At 44.6% G+C, this 22,843-nt stretch overlaps 1 protein-coding gene across 1 annotated transcript in view; it reads left to right on the top strand.

The window, feature by feature from the left end:
• The window catches only part of SUGT1 (SGT1 homolog, MIS12 kinetochore complex assembly cochaperone), a 324,599-nt gene that overhangs the window by 13,804 nt on the left and 287,952 nt on the right, over positions 1 to 22,843 (top strand). Inside the window, exons 2-4 of the mRNA XM_082245037.1 lie at positions 2,404 to 2,487; positions 8,025 to 8,073; positions 22,604 to 22,694. Of these exons, the coding sequence (XP_082101163.1) occupies positions 2,456 to 2,487; positions 8,025 to 8,073; positions 22,604 to 22,694 (172 nt within the window). The 5' untranslated portion in view covers positions 2,404 to 2,455. The remainder of the gene's footprint in view (positions 1 to 2,403; positions 2,488 to 8,024; positions 8,074 to 22,603; positions 22,695 to 22,843) is intronic.

Genomic DNA, 22,843 nt, shown 5'->3' with positions numbered 1-22,843 from the left:
ATGGAAGGCGACCTGTGAGGCGACCAGGTCGCCTCACAGGTCGCCCCAGTGTGAACGGGGACTGACAGTTAAAGTAGCGCAGCGGCAAATAACAAAAAATGGCCTGGTCATGAAGGGGGTAAAATTTTCCAGGGCTGAAGTGGTTAAGGTCATTACAGAGGACAAGGGGGCACTCCTTACATCTGGAGGTAGAGCGAGTAAATCTCAGAATACAGAAAGTCTTCTTTACAGTAAGAGCTGTGAAAATGTTGAATAGACTCCCTCAAGAGCTGGTTCTGTTGAGTTCAGTAGATTGTTTTAAAAAATATAATATTTATTTTATTATATTAAAAATATAAAATATAATATAACTGGATAGTTACTAACATTTGATAGGTAAAGTTTATCCTGGGAATATCCGATTGCCTTTTGGGGGATCAGGAAGGATTTTTTTTTTTCCCTGCTGGAGCAAATTGGATCATGCTTTATTAGGCCCCTTCCACATGGGTGCCTCCGTCTTGCTGTTTCCGCTTGCTCAGTGGGGGATCGCTCCGCTGATCCCCACTGAGCAGGTGGGTGACTGGTCCTGTTCACTCTGCTGTGGACACGGACACAGTCCCACTCTCCACTATAGGGAAATTGGTAACGGATGTAAATTTTTCATCCGATCAGCCAGATGAGTGGAAAATAGGACCCCCCTCTGTCTGGAGTTTGTGGACTGGATCAGATGGCGGCGGGTTTCAGCAGGCATGTCACCGCTGACCTCCCCCGCTCCATAGGTGAGACTGGAGGGTCCGATCAGGTCCGTCCGAAAAACTGACAGGCAGACCTGACCGGAAAGCCTGTGTGAAATGACCCTTAAGGTTTTTTGCCTTTCTCTGAATCAACACTTGGTATAGGAAAGTGTGTGTGTGTGTTTTCGCTGTTGGTTTAACTGGATTTACTTTTTTTCAACCAGATTAACTATTCAAACTATATTACCTAAAGTATTGGGACACCTGCCTTTAAGGCCCGTACACACGTACCGATCGTCGGCATACAAACGTCGGTGGACGAAGGATCTGCCGATTGTACGCGTGTTAGTATGGTGCCTCCGACAGATGTCTGCGCACAATCCGCGGACAAAAGTCTTTCTTGCAAACATGAAAATTTTTGTATGCCGACACCAGAACGGACGATTGTTCGCCTGTCAGTACACAATTCGGCCGACAGACCGCAGATTTGCAAGACTGGGCATGCTCAGAAAATAGAAAACACAGGGAAAGTTAACCATTACATGACATCACTTCTGCAGTCGGCGGACAAAATTCTTGTGCTGTCCTTGTGCTGTCTTTGCACTTTTCAGCAGACACCGACATCCCGGGGAGAAAAGAGGAACATTTGTATGCCGACCATCGGTACGTGTGTACGGGGCTTTACATGCACATGAACTTTAATGGCATCCCAGTCTTAGTCTGTAGGGTTCCATAATGAGTTGGCCCACTCTTTGCAGCTATAACAGCTTCAACTCTTCTGGGAAGACTGTCCACAAGGTTTAGGAGTGTGTCTATGGGAATGTTTGACCATTCTTCTAGAAGCACATTTGTGAGGTCAGGCACTGATGTCAGACGAGAAGGCCTGGCTCACAGTCTGCGCTCTAAAGCATCCCAAAGGTGTTCTATCTGGTAAGGCCAGTCAGGTTCCTCCACCCCAAACTCGCTCATCCATGTCTTTATGGACCTTGGTTTGTGCACTGGTCCAAATCATTTGGTGGAGGGGGGATTATGGTGTGGGGTTGTTTTTCAGGGGTTGGGCTTGGCCCCTTAGTTCCAGTGAAGGGAACTCTTAAGGCATCAGCATACCAAGACATTTTGGACAATTTCATGCTCCCAACTTTGTGGGAACAGTTTGGAGATGACCCCTTCCTTTTCCAACATGACTGAGCACCAGTGCACAAAGCAAGGTCCATAAAGACATGGATGAGTGAGTTTGGGGTGGAGGAACTTGACTGGCCTGCACAGAGTCCTGACCTCAATCTGATAGAACACCTTTGGGATGAATTAGAGGGGAGACTTTGAGCCAGACCTTCACCTCCACATCAGTGCCTGACCTCACAAATTAGCTTCTAGAAAAATGGTCAAACATTCCCATAGACACACTCCTAAACCTTGTGGACAGCCTTCCCAGAAGAGTTAAAGCTGTTATAGCTGCAAAGGGTGGGCCAACTCAATATTGAACCCTACAGTCTAAGAGCGGGATTTTGTAATATAGTGTATCTGTCTATTTTAGCTTGGGTTGGCAGAGAGGTGGAACCCCCTTCTCTCCTTTTTTTTTTTTTTTTTTGACTGTGCTTCAAAATGAAGACCAACGGTATTATTTTCATAGGTACCAGAAATGTTTTGGCTGAACTTGTGGATAACGCATTGTTTGTTTTTCTGTTTACAGCTTGTGACTGCAGTACTTGCATTGAACATCATATTCCCCATCCCCAGGCACAATGACAGAGACTGTGGTATCTCCTCCTACACAGTGAGTGTGTTTGCTTTACATTATTAATCAATAACCGTTTTGGTGACCTGGACTTGATCGCAAGTGACAGGGTTCTCCTTAGGACCCTGGTGCCCAACCTGTTGCCCAGAGACGCATGCTAGCCTTTAGTACTGGGTATATGGCCCTTGGACCCCAGCAGTCTGTTCAGTAGTGGGAGTGGCAGCAATTGTAAAGATTAAGGCCAGTCATAGACGGCTCTAACCATGTATGGGCTGGCTGAATGTACCCAAATTTAACAATCAACTTGGGTACAACAAGCCTACTGGATTTTACATGCAATTATCACTAGTGGCTGATTATAGCCTTTAGCAATAATCACTGGCTTCCCCCACCGGGAGAATACAATGAGTCAGCAGGAAGGATTCCCCTGTTAACACTGTGTTGATGGAGGAGTCAAGCTAATTTCTTTATTGCAACCAAGGGCAGAAATTTGCTCTGTCTCTGGCTGGCCTTAAAGCGGTAGTATACTAAAAAAAAAACAAAAAAAACCCTGCAAGACAAAGGCATAATGAGCTAGTATGCATTGCATACTAGCTCATTATGAAACACTTACCTTAGAACGAAGCCCCGACACGGACCCCCAGACACCGCTGTGGAAGCTGACGTGATCCCTCGGCATCTCTTCCAGGTTCGGCGGCTCCGCCGCTGTGAGTGGCCGGAGCCGCGATGACGTCACTCCCGCGCATGCGCGCGGGAGTCATTTTCTGGCACTTCCCGGCAAGGAAACTCTGAAGGTCCGCCGGACCTTCAGAGCGCATTGCTGCCGCTCGCGTCAGTGGCTGCATGCAGTGCAAATATCTCCTAAACCGTGCAGGTTTGAGAGAAATTAATTGTACCTACAGGTAAGCCTTATTATAGGCTTACCTGTAGGTAAAAGTCACAAAAAGCGGTATACTACTGCTTTAAGGCTAATTCCACCTTCCTGAGCATGATTCATGTCACACCCATATTAGGGGTATACCTAGTTACTTTTCCATTTACGTGATTATAGGAGTAGGGGTACTGCACCATAGGTGGAGAGCTTGGGACTCAGGAAGCTAGCTGCCTTTCCACTGCTTTCAATGCTGACTGCATGTCACTATCCTAAATGTACAGTTTGCCTGCGGAGCAGGAGCTCGGGCAGGTCTGAATAACTTCATCTACCATTATCTCATTGACTCGTTTCACCCCACCTATAAGGGGATGTCCATGCTGACCTGTGTCCACAGCCTTAACTTGCCTACAATGGGCAAGTGAGCATCAGATCTGGACCACGGAGCAATCGAAGAAGGTGTCCTGGTCTTATGAAACACATTTTCTTTTACATCATGTGGATAGCCAGGTAGGTGCATGCACGTCACTTACCTGGGGAAGAGATGGCTCCAAGGTGCAATTAGGGAAAAGGCAAGCAGGCAGAAGTAGTGCAGTGCTTTAGACAATGCTCTGTTTGGAATTCTTGGGTCCTGCCATTCATGTGAATGTTCCTTGAGGTGTACCACTTACCTAAACCTTCTTGCTAACTAAGTACACCCCTTCATAGGAATGGTATTCCCGGATGGCAGTGGCCTCTTTCTGCAGGATAATGCACCCTGCCACACTCCAAAAGTTGTTCAAGAATGGTTTGAGGGACTCATCAACTAGTGTGAGGTATTGACTCAATCTCCACATTCTCCAGATCTCAAACCAATCAAGCATCTGTAGGATGTTCTAGAAAAATAAGTCCGATCCATAGAGGCCCCACGTTGCAACTTACAGGACCTGCTACTGATGGCTTGGTGCCAGATATTACAGCATACCTCCAGAAGTCTAGTGGTGCGAAAGGGGGACCTACTCAATATTAGGTGACTGATTGGTGTATATTGACTTTCTGGAGCAATAGGGGGTCTGCTTTTAGCCCATACACCCCCAGAATCCTGACTGCTCTTATCCCAGAAGTGCTCAGAGCTGAATGTTTCCAGCTTCATGCAGCCCAAGGGAGATCAGTGTACTGCTTCAATCTCCTCTCTATCCTTTTTCCCCTCAAAGTGGTGCCTCGCTTGAAGAAGTGCAAGGTGAACCAGGGGTCCACAAGTGGGGGAGAGCTAACTTACAGGGCTTTTTATTCTAGGCAGTTTTCAAAAACAGCGAGGTTTACACCTGGTAGGAAAACCATGGGAAAAGACCGAGTAAGGCCCCTTTCACACATACGGGACCATTCATTTCATCAGTTCAGTCACGTCAAAATGAATGAAGTATTCGTCCGTTTTTCATCCGTCCACTACCAATGCAAAAACGGATGAAAAATGAACCGTTTGTCAGTTTACATCTGTTTTTCGTCCGATCCGTTGGTCTGCTGTAAGCTTGTTTATGAGTAGTTATATACTGCCATAGCTCTCTGTAAGAAATCATCATTGTGAGAAATAATTATTCCTTTGTTCTGATATCCGTACCATTGGCAGATTTTTTTTCTCCCCGTTTGATAGGAGATGCTATTCTGCATTGATTCTTTTTGTGCTGTTAGTAGTATTTACTACTAGTATTTAGTAGAAATTCTTGTTTTTGTGTGTTGTTAGTTTTTTTTTTTTTCAGGAATTTTTAGTAGTTTGAATTTTTTTATTAGGCCTAGGCCCATGAATAGAATACAATTTGCATACATACTTTAAATTGTTATTACAGTTGTGCTCCAGGCTAAGGCTCCGTTCACATTATAGCGTATGGATCACGGGCAGAACCGCCGCGGTTCCGCCCGCGATCCGGAGATTCTTGCAAATCGCGGGACGCCTGTGCGTTGCCCGTTGATTTGCAATAGACCCCCAAACGCTGAGCGATGTTGCCGCGATTTCCGCCTGCCGAATCACGGTAACATCGCGCAAAAAAAAAATTGCGGGACGCATTACGACCAAAAAAGTACAAGAGCTTCTTTGGATCGTATTGCGTCCCGCGATTTTTTTTTTTGCGCGATGTTACCGCGATTCGGCAGGTGGAAATCGCGGCAACATCGCTCAGCGTTTGGGGGTCTATTGCAAATCAACGGGCAACGCACAGGCGTCCCGCGATTTGCAATAATCTCCAGATCGCGGGCGGAACCGCGGCGGTTCTACCCGTGATCCATACGCTTACATGTGAACGGAGCCTAAAAGTTGACTTCTATATTGCAACAGTATGTTCATCTATTTTAGCCTTTGAAAAACTCGCTCTGCTCAGCCATTCTTCAGATTTCAACTCCCCATCATTGTGGATTGCCTTGTCCGATGACACTCCTGTTTTAAAGTTGCAACCTTGTCACCTCTCTGCTAATTTATTAAGTAATTGTATGTTGATTGCTGTTCATTTGTGTGCAATGGTGCCCTTGTAGTAATCGCACTTTAATCAAGACTATTTTATTGTAGAAGATTATGTACACGTGCAGTGAGTCTAGTTGATTTTGTTACGATAGGTACAGTATCTCACAAAAGTGAGTACACCCCTCACATTTCTGTAAATACTGTATTTTATATCTTTTCATGTGACAACACTGAAGAAATTCTACTTTGCTGCAATGTAAAATAGTGAGTGTACAGCTTGTATATCATTGTAAATTTGCTGTCCCCTCAAAATAACTCAACACACAGCCACTAATGTCTAAACCGCTGCAAAAAAAGTGAATACACCCCTGAGCGACAATGTCCAAATTGGGCCCAATTAGCCATTTTCCCTCCCCAGTGTCATATGACTTAGTGTTACAAGGTCTCAGGTGTGAATGGGGAGCAGGTGTGTTAAATTTGGTGTTGTCGCTCTCACTCTCTCATACTGGTCACTGGAAGTTCAACATGGCACCTCATGGCAAAGAACTTTCTGAGGATCTGAAAAAATGAATTGTTGCTCTACATAGAGATGGCCTAGGCCATAAAAAGATTGCCAAGACCCTGAAACGGAGCTGCAGCACGGTGGCCAAGACCATACAGCAGTTTAACAGGACAGGTCCCACTCAGAACAGGCCTCGCCATGGTCAACCAAAGAAGTTGAGTGCACGTGCTCAACGTCATATCCAGAGGTTGTCTTTGGCAAACGGATGTATGCTTGCTGTCAGCATTGCTGCAGAGGTTGAAGGGGTGGGGGGGGGTCACTGTCAGTGCTCAGACCATATGCTGCATCAAATTGGTCTGCTTGGCTGTCATCCCAGAAGGAAGCCTCTTCTAAAGATGATGCACAAGAAAGCCAGCAAACAGTTTGCTGAAGACAAGCAGACTAAGGACATGGATTACTGGAACCATGTCCTGTGGTTTGATGAGACCAAGATAAACTTATTAGGTTCAGATGGTGTCAAGTGTGTGTGGTGGCAACCAGGTGAGGAGTACAGAGACAAGTGTGTCTTGCCTACAGTCAAGCATGATGGTGGGAGTGTCATGGTTTGGGGCTGCAGGAGTGCTGCCGGCACTGGGGAGCTACAGTTCATTGAGGGATCCATGAATGCCAACATTTACTGTGACGTACTGAAGCAGGGCATAATCCCCCTTTCTTCGGAGACTGGGCCGCAGGCTAGTATTCCAACATAACGACCCCAAACACACCTCAAAGACGACCACTGCCTTGCTAAAGAAGCTGAGAGTAAAGGTGATGGACTGGCCAAGCATGTCTCCAGACCTAAACCCTATTGAGCATCCCTGGAGCATCCTCAAAGCTGGAGGAGCGCAAGGTCTCTAACATCCACCCGCTCTGTGATGTCATGGAGGGGTGGAAGAGGACTCCAGTGGCATCCTTTGAAGCCCTGGTGAACTCCATGCCCAAGAGGGTTAAGGCAGTGCTAGAAAATAATGGTGGCCACACAATTTTTACACTTTGGGCCCATTTGGACATTGTCACAAAGGGGTGTACTCACTTTTGTTGCCAGCGGTTTAGACAATAATGGCTGTTTGAGTTATTTTGACTGTAAGGCCCCTTTCACACATGCAGACTGTTCAGATCCGCCTGTCAGTTTTTCAGGCAGATCTGAATGGCTGCCCCATGCATCTCTATGGGGCAGCGGATGTCAGCGGAGACATGTCCGCGGACATCCGATCCTGTCTGTCAAATCCGGACGGATGGAAACCCTGTTTTCCATCCGTCTGGCGAATCGGATGGGATCGGATGAGAACGTACAGGTGGTCCGTTCTCATTCGATTCCCCCATAGAGGACAGCGGGGACCTGACCGCTCCGTCTCCACACACAGAGCGGAGATGGAGATGCCATCCGCCTGCTCAGCGGGCGATCGGTGGATCGATCTCCCCGCTGAGAAAAATGGAGTCCGCTGACGGAGCGGACAGAGTGAAAGGGGCCTTCTACAAGCTGTACACTCGCTACTTTACATTGTAGCAAAGTGTAATTTCTTCAGTATTGTCACATGAAAAGATATAATAAAATATTTACAAAAATGTGAAGGGTACTCACTTTTGTGAGATACTGTATATTGTGTATATAGTATCCCTTTTTACAAATGTTGTGTAATATAGAATAAAAAAAAAAAGGCGTGTGCTGTATTTTTTAGTTTTTTCATTTGTTTGTTTTACTAGTTCACTTTTTGTATTTTTGTCCTTTTTAGATTATTTTCTGATCTTTACATTAGTGAAAGTCCTCAGCGATCGTTAGAGGTAAGCTCATTTCCTCTTAAATGGCTAACAATATGGTATTTTATTGTCTATCCTATTGGGGCCTATTCATAGCTTTGCTTACTGCTCTGTTGTGTTCCATCGATCAGTGCATTTTAGACACATTTTGCATTTGTTTTACATACAGTGCATGCGGTAAATATTCACAGCGCTTCACTTTTTCCATATTTTATGTTACAGCCTTATTCCAAAATGGAATAAATTCATTATTTTCCTAAAAGTTTTGCAAACAATACCCCATAATGACAATGTAAAAAAAAGTTTGTTTGAAATCTTTGCAAATTTATTAAAAATAAAAAAACAGAAAAAAAGCACATGTACATAAGTATTCACAGCCTTTGCCATGACACTCAAAATTGAGCTCAGGTGCATACTGTTTCCACTGATCATCCTGGAGATGTTTTTACAACATGATTGGAGTCCATCCATGGCAAATTCAGCTGATTGGACATGATTTGGAAAGGCACACACCTGTCTATATAAGGTCCTACAGTTAAGTGTGCATGTCAGAGCACAAACCAAGCCATGAAGTCCAAGGAATTGTCTATAGACCTCCGAGACAGGATTGTATTGAGGTATAGATCTGGGGAAGGGTATAGAAAAATGTGTGCAGTGTTGAAGGTCCCAAAGAGCACAGTGGCCTCCATCATTCATAAATACAAGAAGTTTGGAACCACAGGGACTCTTTCTAGAGGGGGGGCTGCCTGGCCAAACTGAGCAATCAGGGAAGAAAGGCCTTAGTCAGCGAAGTGCCAAAGAACCTGATGATCCCTTCTAGATACACTTTAGTTAGAATGGGAAACCATTTTTTTTACAGCAACTTGAAAATGAAGTTTCCTTTTGATGACGACAATGCGCAGCTTTGGAACAAGTATCCTAAGTTGGATGCGCCTCTTTCAAATATTTCCAAAAATATGGATCTAGCCTTGATGATATGGGTACGCTTAGAAAACCAATGGAGAAGACAGGTGATATCCTTTTGCGCAGGGCCTGGGAGGCATCCATTATCGGTCTTAAACAGGCCTTAGCGTCTCCTTGTGCAGCAAGAAATCTTGAGTTATGGCATTCAAGGATACAGACTTGTCTCTCTGCTGGGACAGCAAGGGATCAGATCATTAAATCTTTCCGACTTCTTTTCCGGGCTGTAGGTTTTCTGGTTGATTGATTCCTCCACTGAGTCGGTTAGGATGGCAGCTAGGACCTCGGCCTTGATACATTTTTTGGTCTTGGTCTGTTTTTGCATGAAAGAATGGCTCTGGAACTCAAGTGGTTAGAATGATTGTAAAGTCTTTTTTTTCCCCCTATACAAATAACAAACCTGTTATACTTACCTGCTCTGTGCAACCGGTTTTGCACACAGTAGTCCGGATCCTCCTCTTCTCGGGTCCCTCTTCGCCTCTCCTGGCCCCTCCCTCCTGTTCAGTGCCTCCATAACAAGCAGCATGCTATGGGGGCACTCGAGCCGAGTCACAGCTCCCTGTATCCATTCAGACACAAAGCTCCGACATGGTCCCGCCCATGCCCTCTCTTTCCCCTGATTGGCTAGCTGACTTTGGCAGCCAATGGTGCCCCTGCTGTGGCTCAGCCAATCAGGAGGGAGAATCTCAGATGGCTGAGACACTAGTGGACATCACTGAACAGAGAGGGACCTCAAGTGGGTGTTGGGGGGGCTGCTGCACACAGAAGGCATTTTATCTTAATGCATAAAGTTAAAAAAACCATCTGCCTTTTCAATCCCTTTAAGGACTCTACCTGGCAGAAGTAAAAACGGATGACAAGCTGATGAAAACTTCATACGTTTTTTTTCTTTGAAAAAAAGTGACTGAACTGATGAAACCAACGGTTCACATGTGTGAAAGGGGCCTTGCGAGTTCTAAGCTACATTTAGGGCCAGCTCACACCAGAATGCAGCGTGGGAAAGGCTGTTTAAAACTCAGTGTCTTTAACCGCTTGCCGACCGCCGCAAGTACATCTACTGCGGCGGTCAGCCCCTCACAGGCAGATTGATGTATCGGTACGTCACTAGCCTGTGAGGCTCTGGGGAGCGAGCGAGCGTGCGCCGCCGCCGGCGCGCTCCCGCGCGGTCACGGACCCCCCCCCCCCCCCGCGCATGTGACCGGCGGACCCTATGTCCGCCGCTCACTCTGCGATCGTCGGGGGAGAGGGAGAAAGGCAGGCAGCTTGTGTAAACAAGCTGCCTGTCATTCTCCCCTGTGTAGAAACACTGATCATACGGTTCTACTATGTAGGACCGTTGATCAGTGTTCCTACAGCTCAAGCCACAGCCAATCACAGTTAGAATCACGCCCCTAGGGACACACACAGCCCCTCCCTCTCAAATAAAGTTAACCCCTTCACTGCCAGTGTAATTTTACAGTAACAGTGCATATATATAGCACTGATTACTGTAGAAATGTCACTGGTAACCCCAAAAGTCTCAAAAATGTCAGTCAAGGGTCCGATCTGTCCGCCCCAAAGTCGCAGTACCGCAAAAAAAATCGCAGATCGCCGCCATTACGCGTTAAAAAAAAAACGAAAATGACAAAAATCTTTCCCATTGTTAGTGCACTGCGTTCCTGTGCAATTCTGGTGTGAAACAGCCTTTAGGCTACATTCACACCTGAGCGTAGCGTTTTCGCGCGTTTTTTACCGTGATTTTACCGCGATTTTTACCGTGATTTTCAGGCGTTTTTTGTGCAGGCGTTTTTTGATTGAATAGATACCAATGGAAAACGCCTGTAATCTGCCCAAAAAGAAGCTCATGTACTTTTTTGAGCGTTGGGCATTTTGCTTACAGCGTCAAAACGCTCAGATGTGAACAGGGGCCATTGAAATGAATAGGATTTGTCTTGTTGGGCGTTTTGAGAGCTGATCCTAGAGCAGAAAAACTCCCCAAAAACGCCCCAAAACGCCTAGATGTGAACGGAGCCTTAGAGGTTGTGAGCAATATTTGTACACACCCTAGCAAGTAGTTTAGATAAAATAACCCACCAGGGGGAACTGGGTAATTATTTGCTGTAATGAGCATGTAGAGAATACAATAGAGGTCTTAGAAGTAAGGTTGCTCTACATTATTGGCTTGTATATTTCAAGCTTAGCATCTCTAGGAGAGTCTGGTCAGAAAATTTGTTGAAAGCTGCTTTGTTTCCACTTCTACTGTGTTTTACCTGGCTTTAAATATTGCTGGGGTGTAGTGTTGTGCATATTATGTAAATTGCATCATGACTGAGAAACTTAACAGTATAATGTGTAATATATATATTATAATGTATACATTATATTTTTCATGACATTGTTTCTTACTGTGTTTAACTTTTTTTTCCTTTTAACCCCTTTGCGCCGGCGCCTCCTGTCCCTTTTTAAGAAGCTTCAGATTCCCTTTTTAAGAAGCTTCAGATGCTGGGGGTGGGGTTTATGATCATGTGACCACCATGATTGGTTGTAATGGCGATCAAATGATCACTTCTTGCGATAGGGAGCTTCCCGTTAGACGGTGGTAAGTGTTCTGGGAGTGGGCAGGGCGCAAATAGGTACGCAAATATGTGCCCACTCGGTGCCAAGGGCCACCTGCTGAGGGGTCTTATATTCGCGTCTTGTCAGCCCCTAGGTTTTAATGTCCTCTGTGAGCTCTTAACCCCCCTTCCCTCTAACTTCCGTTTGTTTGGAACAAGCAGTTCCCGTTAGCTTTGGTCATGTGCACTGCTCTATGCACAGTACACATACCATAGTCCCTAGATCTCTGTGAATAAATGACATGGCTGTGCAGGGAAATCCCTGCACAGATTTTAAAATGTGAGAGCAGCTGTGGGGGGAAAAGAACCCCCACCCGCTGTCACAGGGAGGGGAAACGCTGAGGGGTGGGTGGCCAGAATATGTTACAACATATGACACAGGAAGAGATTATCAAAGGAAAGCTCAAAGACCCTGCATCTCATCAGATAGAAATCAGATACACAAAATCATGCTCGTATCTGGAGCTGGGTTTTTTTAAGGTGCCAGTAACCCAATATTCACAGACAGATATTAAAATTCATAGATTTTAATTAATTGTTTTTAAAAAGTATGAACAAAACAAAAAATATGTACATGTATAAACCAAAACATTTTAAACTTAGTGGGTCAAATAATTTTGGATATTGATAGACCTAATTCAGGGTTAGTTTTTATGGGGTGATATTTCCGACATGTTTCGCCAATAAATTTGGCTTTCTTAGGGGATACTTATTATCACACCTAGAAAGATATAGTTATTATACACAAAAATATTAATTTCAAATAGTCTCAATTGTACAAAACATATACATCTTCCAAAAAGGTGAGTATACATTTTAAAAAATGTAGACTAATACAATACAGTAAATGCATATAAAGATTGGCGAGTAGCATCTTACTACTATACTCTGAGTGTGGTCATTCAAAAGGGTAAATTTCTGTTAGAAATAAGGTACCCACAATTATATAATTTTCAGTAAGCAGAGAGACGGACACATCAGATGGTTGTGGGATGAGGCACTCATGTGTTGGCTGCAGGAGGGGCAAGGCAGATCCTTGTCCACTATAATGAATATATCTTGTAACTTACGCCATGTATTAAGCAGACAGGAACAATCCTCAAACTACTCCAACAAATAGGGATAGTGATTGATATTGGTGATTAATGTTATAATTCAAAAACATGGATTGAATTAGGTGCTGGGTATATGAACAACTAGGAGGTGATGTAAGCATATAATGTTTTAATTCGCATTTGGAAACCTGCTAGATAATTGTTGTCTGCATCAGAGGTGTCTATGGACCCCAAATACATCCAAAAGGGCCACTCAAAGGAGGGTAATTCCTTAACAGGTCTAATGGTAGAGAGAGAGGGGATACACAGATTGACTGAATTTCTGTTAGAAAGGGGCGTGCTTTGCCCATAATAATCGTTTGTGTGTGTGTATAAAAAGTCTCACCTTGCCCTGTGTCATAACACCATGTAGATGTTGGTTCCAGCTTCCCCGCCGATCAAATGAACTGACGGCGGTGGCACCTGAAGTACCCCTGGGGCACGAGCATCCAACACATGCGCACCCTGGAGTTGCACAGAGGCACAGGCTCCAAAGGACATGGCGCGTAGGGCGGACTCACTGGAGAATGCGGGGACTGGGCATACACGAGCCCCCATACTGGGGAACTGGAGCCAGCCCTGCAAAACCATGGAGTACCACCTCATCGCTGGGCCAGCCACATCTACAAGCCCGCACTTGGACAGAGAAGCCACACATTTGTAACACCCTCAAAGATTCTCACATGAGGATACCAATGTTTGCATGCATTAAGAAGCCCTCTAGTGGTCTGTAGAAAAAAAAAAGAAAATGTACGTGTGTGTGTGTATAATATATATGCATATATACAGTTGTGCTCATAAGTTTACATACCCTGGCAGAATGTATGATTTCTTGGCAAAAATGTATACGTAACTGCCAATATACAAATATCAACGTGCATATGAACGATTAGAGAGGGCCAAAGGGGAGGTGTCTGCTGCCAGGCACTATCCAAGGAGAGGGGCAGGTGGTTTGTGAGGGACAATTTGGGCGTCACAGTAGGCACCGGGCAGGGGAGACCCCACCCCCAGAATGGATGTTAAGGAGACCCATGCACCCCGATGCCCTGGGCATCTGTACGGCCAAGCTAAGACGACATCTCCATTCCCCACCAATGATGGTCTGCTTAACAGAAAGAGATTTTGTTACTGAGTGGATCAAGGAGAGCAATATACCCCTAAATATGGGTGTAACATGTTCTGAAAGGTGAACTTTTCCTTTTTATTATGTCTATATCTAATCTGGTGTAGGGTTGCAGCAGTTTTCTACACTGAACCCTGTCACAATCCCTTTGTTAATCAGGCATGGAACCCGTGCCATTTTCTATGTCTCTTCACAATTCAAACAGGTGCTTGTTCTGCAGATAGACCTGAACCAAGGCTCTCAGCTTTGTTAATGTGGCACATGTCATAGAGGAACATTTTTTTTTTTTTTATTTAAACCCATTAATTGTTGTTCTTCAAGTTTATTTTACATTTTTCTTTTACAAAGGATTTTATTAATATTCAATCCAACAGCTAAGCTCAACAATTATATGGTTACAGTGCATATTGAGCAACACAGATCATAGAAAAAAAATAAAGTTCCAAGGAAGGCATCACCTAACAGCAGTAAGTCAAACATCCTGATCCAGGGTGTCTTGGAACTCAGAGAGATGTTGCATACTGCGAGTGGGGTGGGGGGTGGGGAAATGAGAACTTCCAACCAAAGAATCGAGTGCAACTGAACACCAAACCATATGCTTCATAAATTTGCATGTAAAAAGAATATTATACAAAAATTCAATGATATTAGCACTGTAAACTTCCCAATAAATTTAGAAGTTTAGTATGGAAATTGAAACTAAAGAGAGAAAAAGATGAGAGGGTGAGAGAAAAAAAAAAATCTGTTTGCAAAGAAGAGCTTCGTAGGGGTCCCTTTTTAAAATTGATCTGAAATAAGTTGTGGAGAAGAGTGTAACCTCTGACCCATTACCTGCATACCTTTGGACAAGACAACCAAATGCGTGACATAGTGCTCTCCTCTGAACATCGGAAGCAGAGAGGGGAATAGGTAGGAATGAAAGGGGCCAGCTCGGCTGGCATATATTACCATCTGTAAAGTATTTTGTAAGCATTCTTGAGTATGAGAACATTTATTGAACACTTCGATAATGATATAGTCATGATTTGCCAGTCCTCCGAAACCTGGTGCTTCCCCATTTCTCTCCCCCACTGAAGATAAGGCCTCAACTGTGTTTGTTTTTTTTTTTTTGTTTTTTTAGAGGAGATTATCAAAGAATAAATCATTGAAATCAAGCCTAGAGAGTGAGGTCAGGCTCTACATAGGCTCTCAAAGGGGAGTCGAGGTGTATAGTGTTGGTCGGGAGTTTAAAGGCTGCTGAAGGAAGTTGTAGATGACTATAGTGTTCTCGCAAGGGAATATCATGAGAAGAATGTAGTGCATCAAATGTCAATTTCCTAGTAGGGGTAAACAAAGAGTGAACATCGACAAATCCATAGTCAGTCCACCAGGAGAATTGATCACAAAGAGATAAAAGCTGTGCTGTGGGTGGGATCCAGTGACCCTGGTGGGTCAGAACGACCCAGTAAAAAATAAGAAAGACCCAGACGGAAAAGTATAACCAGGAACCCAAAGCAACCGCATAAAGACTCCAAAAAGAGGGGGTTGGGTGGGGGGAGGGGAAAGACCCTCCCAGAAAGGTTGCAAAAAACAGGGCTCACTGGGTAGTTGGTGCAAAATATAAGCTTTATTAATAAATGGTGCAGTACAAAAAAGCAAAATAATATACAGTAAAAGCTATCTGAAAGATAGTGACAAAAGTTTTGAAAAGTCAACCCCTGGGGTCAGTATGGGTGGTGAAGTCAGTGGGGAGACTCCACCCAAGCCAGACACTGCGGCAGCTAATGGGGCTCTGTCTCAGGGTGCTCAAATGGGGGGGGGGGGAATTGATGTGTGGATCTGCACCGACAGATCACTCCTGCATGCCCCAGGTGCTAGAATGTCCTAAAGGCCCTGAAAAATGATGGGCAGTATGTAAGGTAGGGTCAGTATGGCCCTGAATCAATAAGTAAGTGGTGGACATGAACTAGCTTGAGAGCTAATGAGGACAACTGCCGCAGTGTCTGGCTAGGGTGGAGTCTCCCCACTGACTTCACCACCCATACTGACCCCAGGGGTCGACTTTTCAAAACCTTTGTCACTATCTTTCAGATAGCTTTTACTGTATATTATTTTGCTTTTTTGTACTGCACCATTGATTAATAAAGCTTATATTTTGCACTAACTACCCAGTGAGCCCTGTTTTTTGCAACCTTTCTGGGAGGGTCTTTCCCCTCCCCCCACCCAACCCCCTCCACCAGGAGAATTGTTTCGGTTTGTCGCAACCCAGTGGGAATAATGGGCAATGAAGAAGGCAAAGTAAAGTGAGATGTGGAGAGATCAAGCTTGCAGAAAATTTAACCGAATCCCACAGGCGAAGGGAGTGAGTTAAACATGGCCCTACAGTGGTAGCACGATGAGCAGGGGGGAGCCACAGCAGAGTGCAGATAGGTAAAGGATACGAATCTACTGAATAGTGGCCCATAATGTAATTTGGTACATCTCGTGGAGGTAAGACAACTGGGCTATACTCTCTGCTATATAGTACGCTTGTGAGTTAGGGACAGAGAAGCCAGCATTAATCCTATGGGCATAAATAACCTGCTTACTAATTCTAGGTCGAGTAGAGCCCCAAATAAAATTCAAAAGTTTGCGTTGATGTATACGCATTATATATGAAGGGACTGGGACTGGCAGGACTCGGAAAAAGTAAAGCACTTTCGGAATGTTAGACATGCCACTATCCTACAAAACCAAGATAATGGGAGATGAGTCCAGGAAGACAACATGACTGATACAATCTAGCATTTGTTGGTGTAAGCCGGATCCCCAAATAAGGCAGAGAGGACAGCCACTGAAATGAAAAAGTATTCTTATTAGCAGCAAGGTCCAGGGAAAAAAGATTAATTGATATAGCTTTAGATTTAGTGGGGTTGACATGAGGTCCTGAGAGGGATGCAAAATTGTCCAGAAGGGATAGTAAATTAGGTAGGGAAATTCTGGGGGAAGTCAAGGTCATCAAGATGTCGTCCGCAAATAATTATATTTTTTTTAAAGGATCTACGACCTCAATACATGTTATATCCGAATGAGAACGAAGCACCTCCGCCAAGGGTTCCAGCACCAGGATAAATGCAGGGCGAGTGGGCAGCCTTGACGTGTCCCCCTCTTGATCGGTGAATGCAAACCCATAAAGCTTAATTTTAGCCTGAGGTAAACCGTGCCATTATCCATTTTAAAAATTAAGCACTGAAATCATAGTGGTGGAGAACGGTGGCAAGAGAAGACCATAATCAGGTGTCAAAGGCCTTTGTTACGTCGAGAGACAAAAGCATAGTCTCCAAAGATCGGCTATGAGCTATAGTATTTCACAAAAGAGAGTACACCCCTCACATTTTTGTAAATATTTTATTATACCTTTTCATGTGACAAAACTGAAGAAATAGTAGTGAGTGTACAGCTTGTATAACAGTGTAAATTTGTCGTCACCTCAAAATAACACACAGCCATTAATGTCTAAATTGCCGGCAACAAAAGTGAGTACACCCCTAAGTGACAGTGTCCAAATTGGGTGTTATCACTCTCACTCTCTCATACTGGTCATAGAAAGTTCAACATGGCACCTCATGGCAAAGAACTCTGATGATCTGAAAAAAGAATTGTTGCTCTATATAAAGATGGCCTAGGCTATAAGACGTTTGCCAAGACCTTGAAACTGAGCTGCAGCACAGTGTCTAAGACCATATAGCGGTTTAACAGGACAGGTTCCACTCAGAACAGGCCTCGCCATGGTCGACCAAAGAAGTTGAGTGCACGTGCTCAGCGTCATATCCAGAAGTTGTCTTTGGCAAATGAACGTGCGAGTGCTGCCTGCATTGCTGCAGAGGTTGAAGGGGTGGGGTGGGGGGGTCAGCCTGTCGTTGCTCAAACCATACGTTGCACACTGCATCAAATTGGTCTGCATGGCTGTTGTCCCAGAGGGAAACCTCTTCTAAAGATGATGCACAAGAAAGCCCACAAACAGTTTGCTGAAGACAAGCAGACTAAGGACATGGATTACTGAAACCATGTCCTGTGGTCTGATGAGACCAATATAAATGTATTTGGTTCAGATGGTGTCAAGCCTGTGTGGCGGCATTCAGGTGGGCAGTACAAAGACAAATGTGTCTTGCCTACAGTAAAGCATGGTGGTGGAAGTGTCATGGTCTGGGGCTGCATGAGTGCTGCCAGCACTGGGGAGCTAAAGTTCATTGAGGGAACCATGAATGCCAACATGTACTGTGACATACTGAAGCAGAGCATGATCCCCCCCTCCCTTTGGAGACTGGGCCTCAGGGCAGTATTCCAACATAACGACCCCAAACACACCTCCAAGACGACCACTGCCTTGCTAAAGAAGCTGAGGGTAAAGGTGATGGACTTGCCATGCATGTCTCCAGACCTAAACCCTATTGAGCATCTGTGGGGCATCCTCAAATGGAAGGTGGAGGAGCGCAAGGTCTCTAACACCCACCAGCACCGTGATGTCGTCATGGAGGAGTGGAAGAGGACTCCAGTGGCAACCTGTTAAGCTCTGGGGAAATCCACGCCCAAGAGGGTTATGGCAGTCCTGGAAAATAATGGTGGCCACACAATATTGACACTCTGGGCCCAATTTGGACCTTTTAACTTGGGGGTGTACTCACTTTTGTTGCCAGGGCTTTAGACATTAATTGCTGTATGTTGAGTTATTTTGAGGGAACAGAACATTTACACTGTTATACAAACTGTACACTCACTACTTTACATTATAGAAAAGTGTAATTTCTTCAGTGTTGTCACATGGAAAAGATATAATAAAATATTTTCAAAAATATGAGGGGTGTACTCACTTTTGTGAGCTACTGTAAATGTTGGAGCTGTACAATTTGTCTGATCGCGTCTCCTGCTTGCCGTCGCAGGACAAAACCAACTTGATCTTTTTTGATCAAGTGGGGGGTAGAAAGGAATTTAAAAGATTGGCCAAGATCTTGGTATTTTTCATATCTATATTAATAAGTGAAATGAGTCTAAAGTTGGCCCAAGAGGAATGAACATGGTCGGGTTTCGGGAGCATTACTATGTTAGCGGTCAAAAGGTTCGATGTAAAGGTCTGGCTATCCTTAACAGAGTTGTACATAGCCGTCAGGTAAGGACCTAGAACATCTGCCAGTTTCCTTTTGCCCACCTTTTAACTCCTTAATACCTTGAACTTTAGATACTTGTATGTCACGATCCATAAGGAACGTGCGTGCTCTAGATGATGTAGTTAATGATAAACCATTCAAGAAAGTATCCAGTTTCATGGTCCGTGGCCTGATTAGGGGCCGGATATAAAGTAGTAAGGGGATAACGAAATTAGTCTAAGACCCGCACTGGATTGCCAGTAAGAACATTATGATGGGTATGCAAGGTGATGGGGGGTGAATTTTGGAGTAAATGTGCGTAGCCTGTTTGCTATCCTCGTGTTTGGTCTTGGCATTTAATTTCTCGTGATCCCAGCGTAGCGTGCGTTCCGCCTTATTCGTTAGACATAAATCCAGCTCTGTGCGGGCTTGATATAGCGGCTTGCAATTAGCAGGAAGGAGTAGGGGATTATTTGAATTTTGTGGAAAGCATGTCTAGTCGGGCTTCTAAGTTACGCTGTGCTAATTAGCGCTGCAGTTTTACGTTTTGCTGCCAACTGGATAATATGGCCCCTAAGGACAACTTTATCTGCCTCCCAAAGAGTCACAGGAGAAGAGACCAGACCTTCATTGAGACGGAAATAATCCTTTCATGATATCTGCCTGGATTTCCTTGAGAGACAAAAGTGAGTCCTTTATAACCCAGGGAGAGTGTTGAGGTTTGCAAAGGATAGAATGACAAACAACTAGAACAGGATCGTGGTCCGACCTTGGGGCAGCCAGGATAAAGGCTACTACTAGGAGGGAGATGTTTCTATAACAGGAACATATGATCAATTCTAGAATGAGAATGATGAAGATGAGAATAGTGGGTGTAATCTTTACCTAAAGGGTGAAGCTCTCTCCAGAGGTCCACCAGATCATGACTTTGTAGAGCATGAGAAAACCTTTTGGCATCAGGTGATGGAGCAGTGTGTTCTGATGGGTATTTTGTCCAGGATTCAATGCCCCTTTTGTGGGGCTTCAACAAAGAGCAAACATGGGCCAGGAAGGGCCCTGGATTTATATTAGGAGCGTAATAAGTAATTATAGTAACTTCAGTTTCTTGAATACTGCCTTGGAGCAGAAGGTACCTACCATTTGGATCCATTATCTGTTTACTGCAATGAAAGGGAACCGATTCGTGAAAGGCTATAAGCATTCCCCTTTGTTTAGTTGGGCCATTAGCCAAAAAAACCTGAGGATACTGGGCATCAAAATATTTGGGGCAGGAGGAGGATGAAAAATGCATCTCTTGCAAGCAAGCTATTTCCACACCTGTTGCTTGGTTAGATAGTTAAAGACCATCACTTTTTTGGGGGGGAGTTCATACCCTGAACATTCAGGAACAGCTAATTTAATGTCATGGTGGAAGAAAAATGAACCAAACATTGTCCCCAATCGCATACCCCATGGACTCAAAGAAGAAGGAGGGAGGATAGAAGGGCAAGGAGTCAAGCAAAAGAAAAACGGAAAATCATACTGAAGAACATGAAGAGGTCAAGCAAAACTCTGAGCATAACAAACCAAAAAAAGCTTAAATGCTTTAAGTAGTGAGATAAAAGGCCTAAACAGAGGTTGGAAGTTAGTCAAGTCTACTGTCTTAGCCAAGTGCCAGCACATTGGAGGAGCAGTGGTCCGTCTGAACCACTCGGCAACTTATATTTTGAAACTAACAAACATAAGCACTCTAGTCTACTATAAAGGCACAAGAGAGATCCTGGTTATAAGATGCTGCTTTACCGTTTGAACAAAAATAGATTACAGTCACTCAGGGCTACCCCCTTACATGGGACAAAGTAGATAACCTTACTGAAGAAAAAGGCACATAACCGTGTAACCCAAATCTACCCAGCCCCAGCTCAGGCATGGTAGATCATGTCTGGCATTCTGCAGCAATTTTAGAGCTGCAAAGGGTCTGAGATGATCACCAGGTAGGAAGCATGTAAAGCATCCCTGTCAGACAGCAGGGTCTCCACCCCCTCCCATGTCACTCAACAGCTTCCCAGGGTAGAGATGACAGTAAATGACCAGCAAAGTGGGCATAAACTGCTATAAAGGTAACAAGAGCAGAACACATTAGATATCCTATCCCATTTCACAGCCACCCAGAGCTGCCATCTCACTTACTGGGCAGTCCGAGATGGAGAACCAGCACACTATAAAATAACAAAGTAAAAAAAAAACGAAAGTAATGGCATAAAAAGGCGTGTTTGGTGAAAAGGAGGCACAACCAGCAGGACCCAGTTCGGCCAAACCTTGGCTCAAAAATGGCAAACTGGTCCACAGGCTGTGGCCCGCAGTAGTTAACAGGAAAAATATAAATATCAGAGAAGGCCCAATAGGATCCTCAAGCTCTCAATAGATTGAACAAACTATATAGGCAAACCAGGCTCTGTCAACCTCTGGGTACATCATGAAAGCATTGAGCCTGCAGGGCACGAGGTGCTCGAGAGCTGGGCTGTGACAATTTTGGTGACTTGCGAGAAGGCTGGGAAGATTGGTGCGAGAGGACGAGGATGATGCGTCCATCTTAGGAGGGAGGTCAAAATGCATTTCTTTAAAATGTCGTCTAAGATCAGGTAGGGAAGAGGTGTGGAACTGACGACCCAAGTGAGAAAGTGAGTTTGAAGGGAATCCCCATCTGTACTTGATGCCTTGAGGGTGCAGGATCTGCAAGTAGGGTTTCACATTCTGCCGTTGGGCAATCGTAACCAGAGAGAGGTCAGCAAACCGCTGGAGGGGGTTGTTCTGGAAGGAAAGGTCTTGACGCTTCCTTGCAGACTGCAAAAGTTCCTCTTTAGTGAGATAATAATGACATTTTATTATTCTATCCCTGGGCCGGCCTTCAAATGGTTTGGGAGCGAGGGATCTATGGTTATGATCAAATTCAAGGCGCTCCAGGGGGATCTCTGGTGCCAGTTCCTAGAAGAAAGCGGTGGCAGTGCCTTGCAAGTCAGTAATGACCTCAGGGACTCCGAGAATAATGAGATTATCTCTGCGGGCCCTATTTTCAGCATCCTCTATTTAATCCCTCAGATTCTCAAGTTCAGCAGTCATTTTATGGACTTCCTCCTCATGGCCCTCATGCACTATGGTAGCCAAATCCATGCACTGCTCCAGTTGATTCGTGCAGTGGCTTAGCTCTTTAAGACCTTTCACCAGGTCAGAAGAAAGCTTTGCTAGCTGTGCATCAGTCAGTAGAGAGACCAAGTCCGTAGGCTGTCTGCTGGAGACGCCGGATCCGGTGCTGAGAACTGTGTGGAGTCGTTGGGTCCTTGAGGTCTGGGGGCCATCGTGTCCCTTAGTGCGGCCGGGGAGGCTTTGGGCTGCAAGCGGTATTTCCAACGGTAACTGGGTGTACGGTGCATCCGGAGCCGTGGGAGGTACTCTGTATGTGATGGAGAGTAGGCTGTGCTTTAAAAGCTGAGATTTGTCGGTCCGGCGTCACGGAGCAGGGAGATCAAGCGGCCATTTTCCTCACTCGCATACATGCGCCCTCTTTATTTTACATTTTTTACAAGAACTTTGTGCTTGATTTCATAAATGACATTGATGTATAACTATTATACAGTGTTTAGCAATATTTTTAATGTAAAGGCGGTAGAGATCAGTAGACCTAATTTTCTCTTTGAATTCCAGGAGCTGACGAAGGCATTAGAAGAGGGATCTGACAATGCAGAATTCTACTGTCAAAGAGCATATGCTCATATACTTCTCCAAAATTACAATGGTAATGGACTGCTTTGCTTATATTTTTCATACTTTATTTTGGCATATTGTAATACTGTTTAGAATACCTAAAACTTGTCGGCTGAGTATTTTGTTTACTGTTACAGATTTTTTTAGACCAAAAACAAATGGGCCAAGAAAGAAAGCTTT

This window comes from Pelophylax lessonae (genome assembly GCF_965119305.1).
Source record: "Pelophylax lessonae genome assembly, chromosome: 2".
In the NCBI taxonomy this organism is placed as follows: Eukaryota; Metazoa; Chordata; class Amphibia; order Anura; family Ranidae; genus Pelophylax; species Pelophylax lessonae.
The sequence above is the reverse complement of the archived record's forward strand: the minus strand, read 5'-3'. Positions and strand labels throughout refer to the sequence as shown.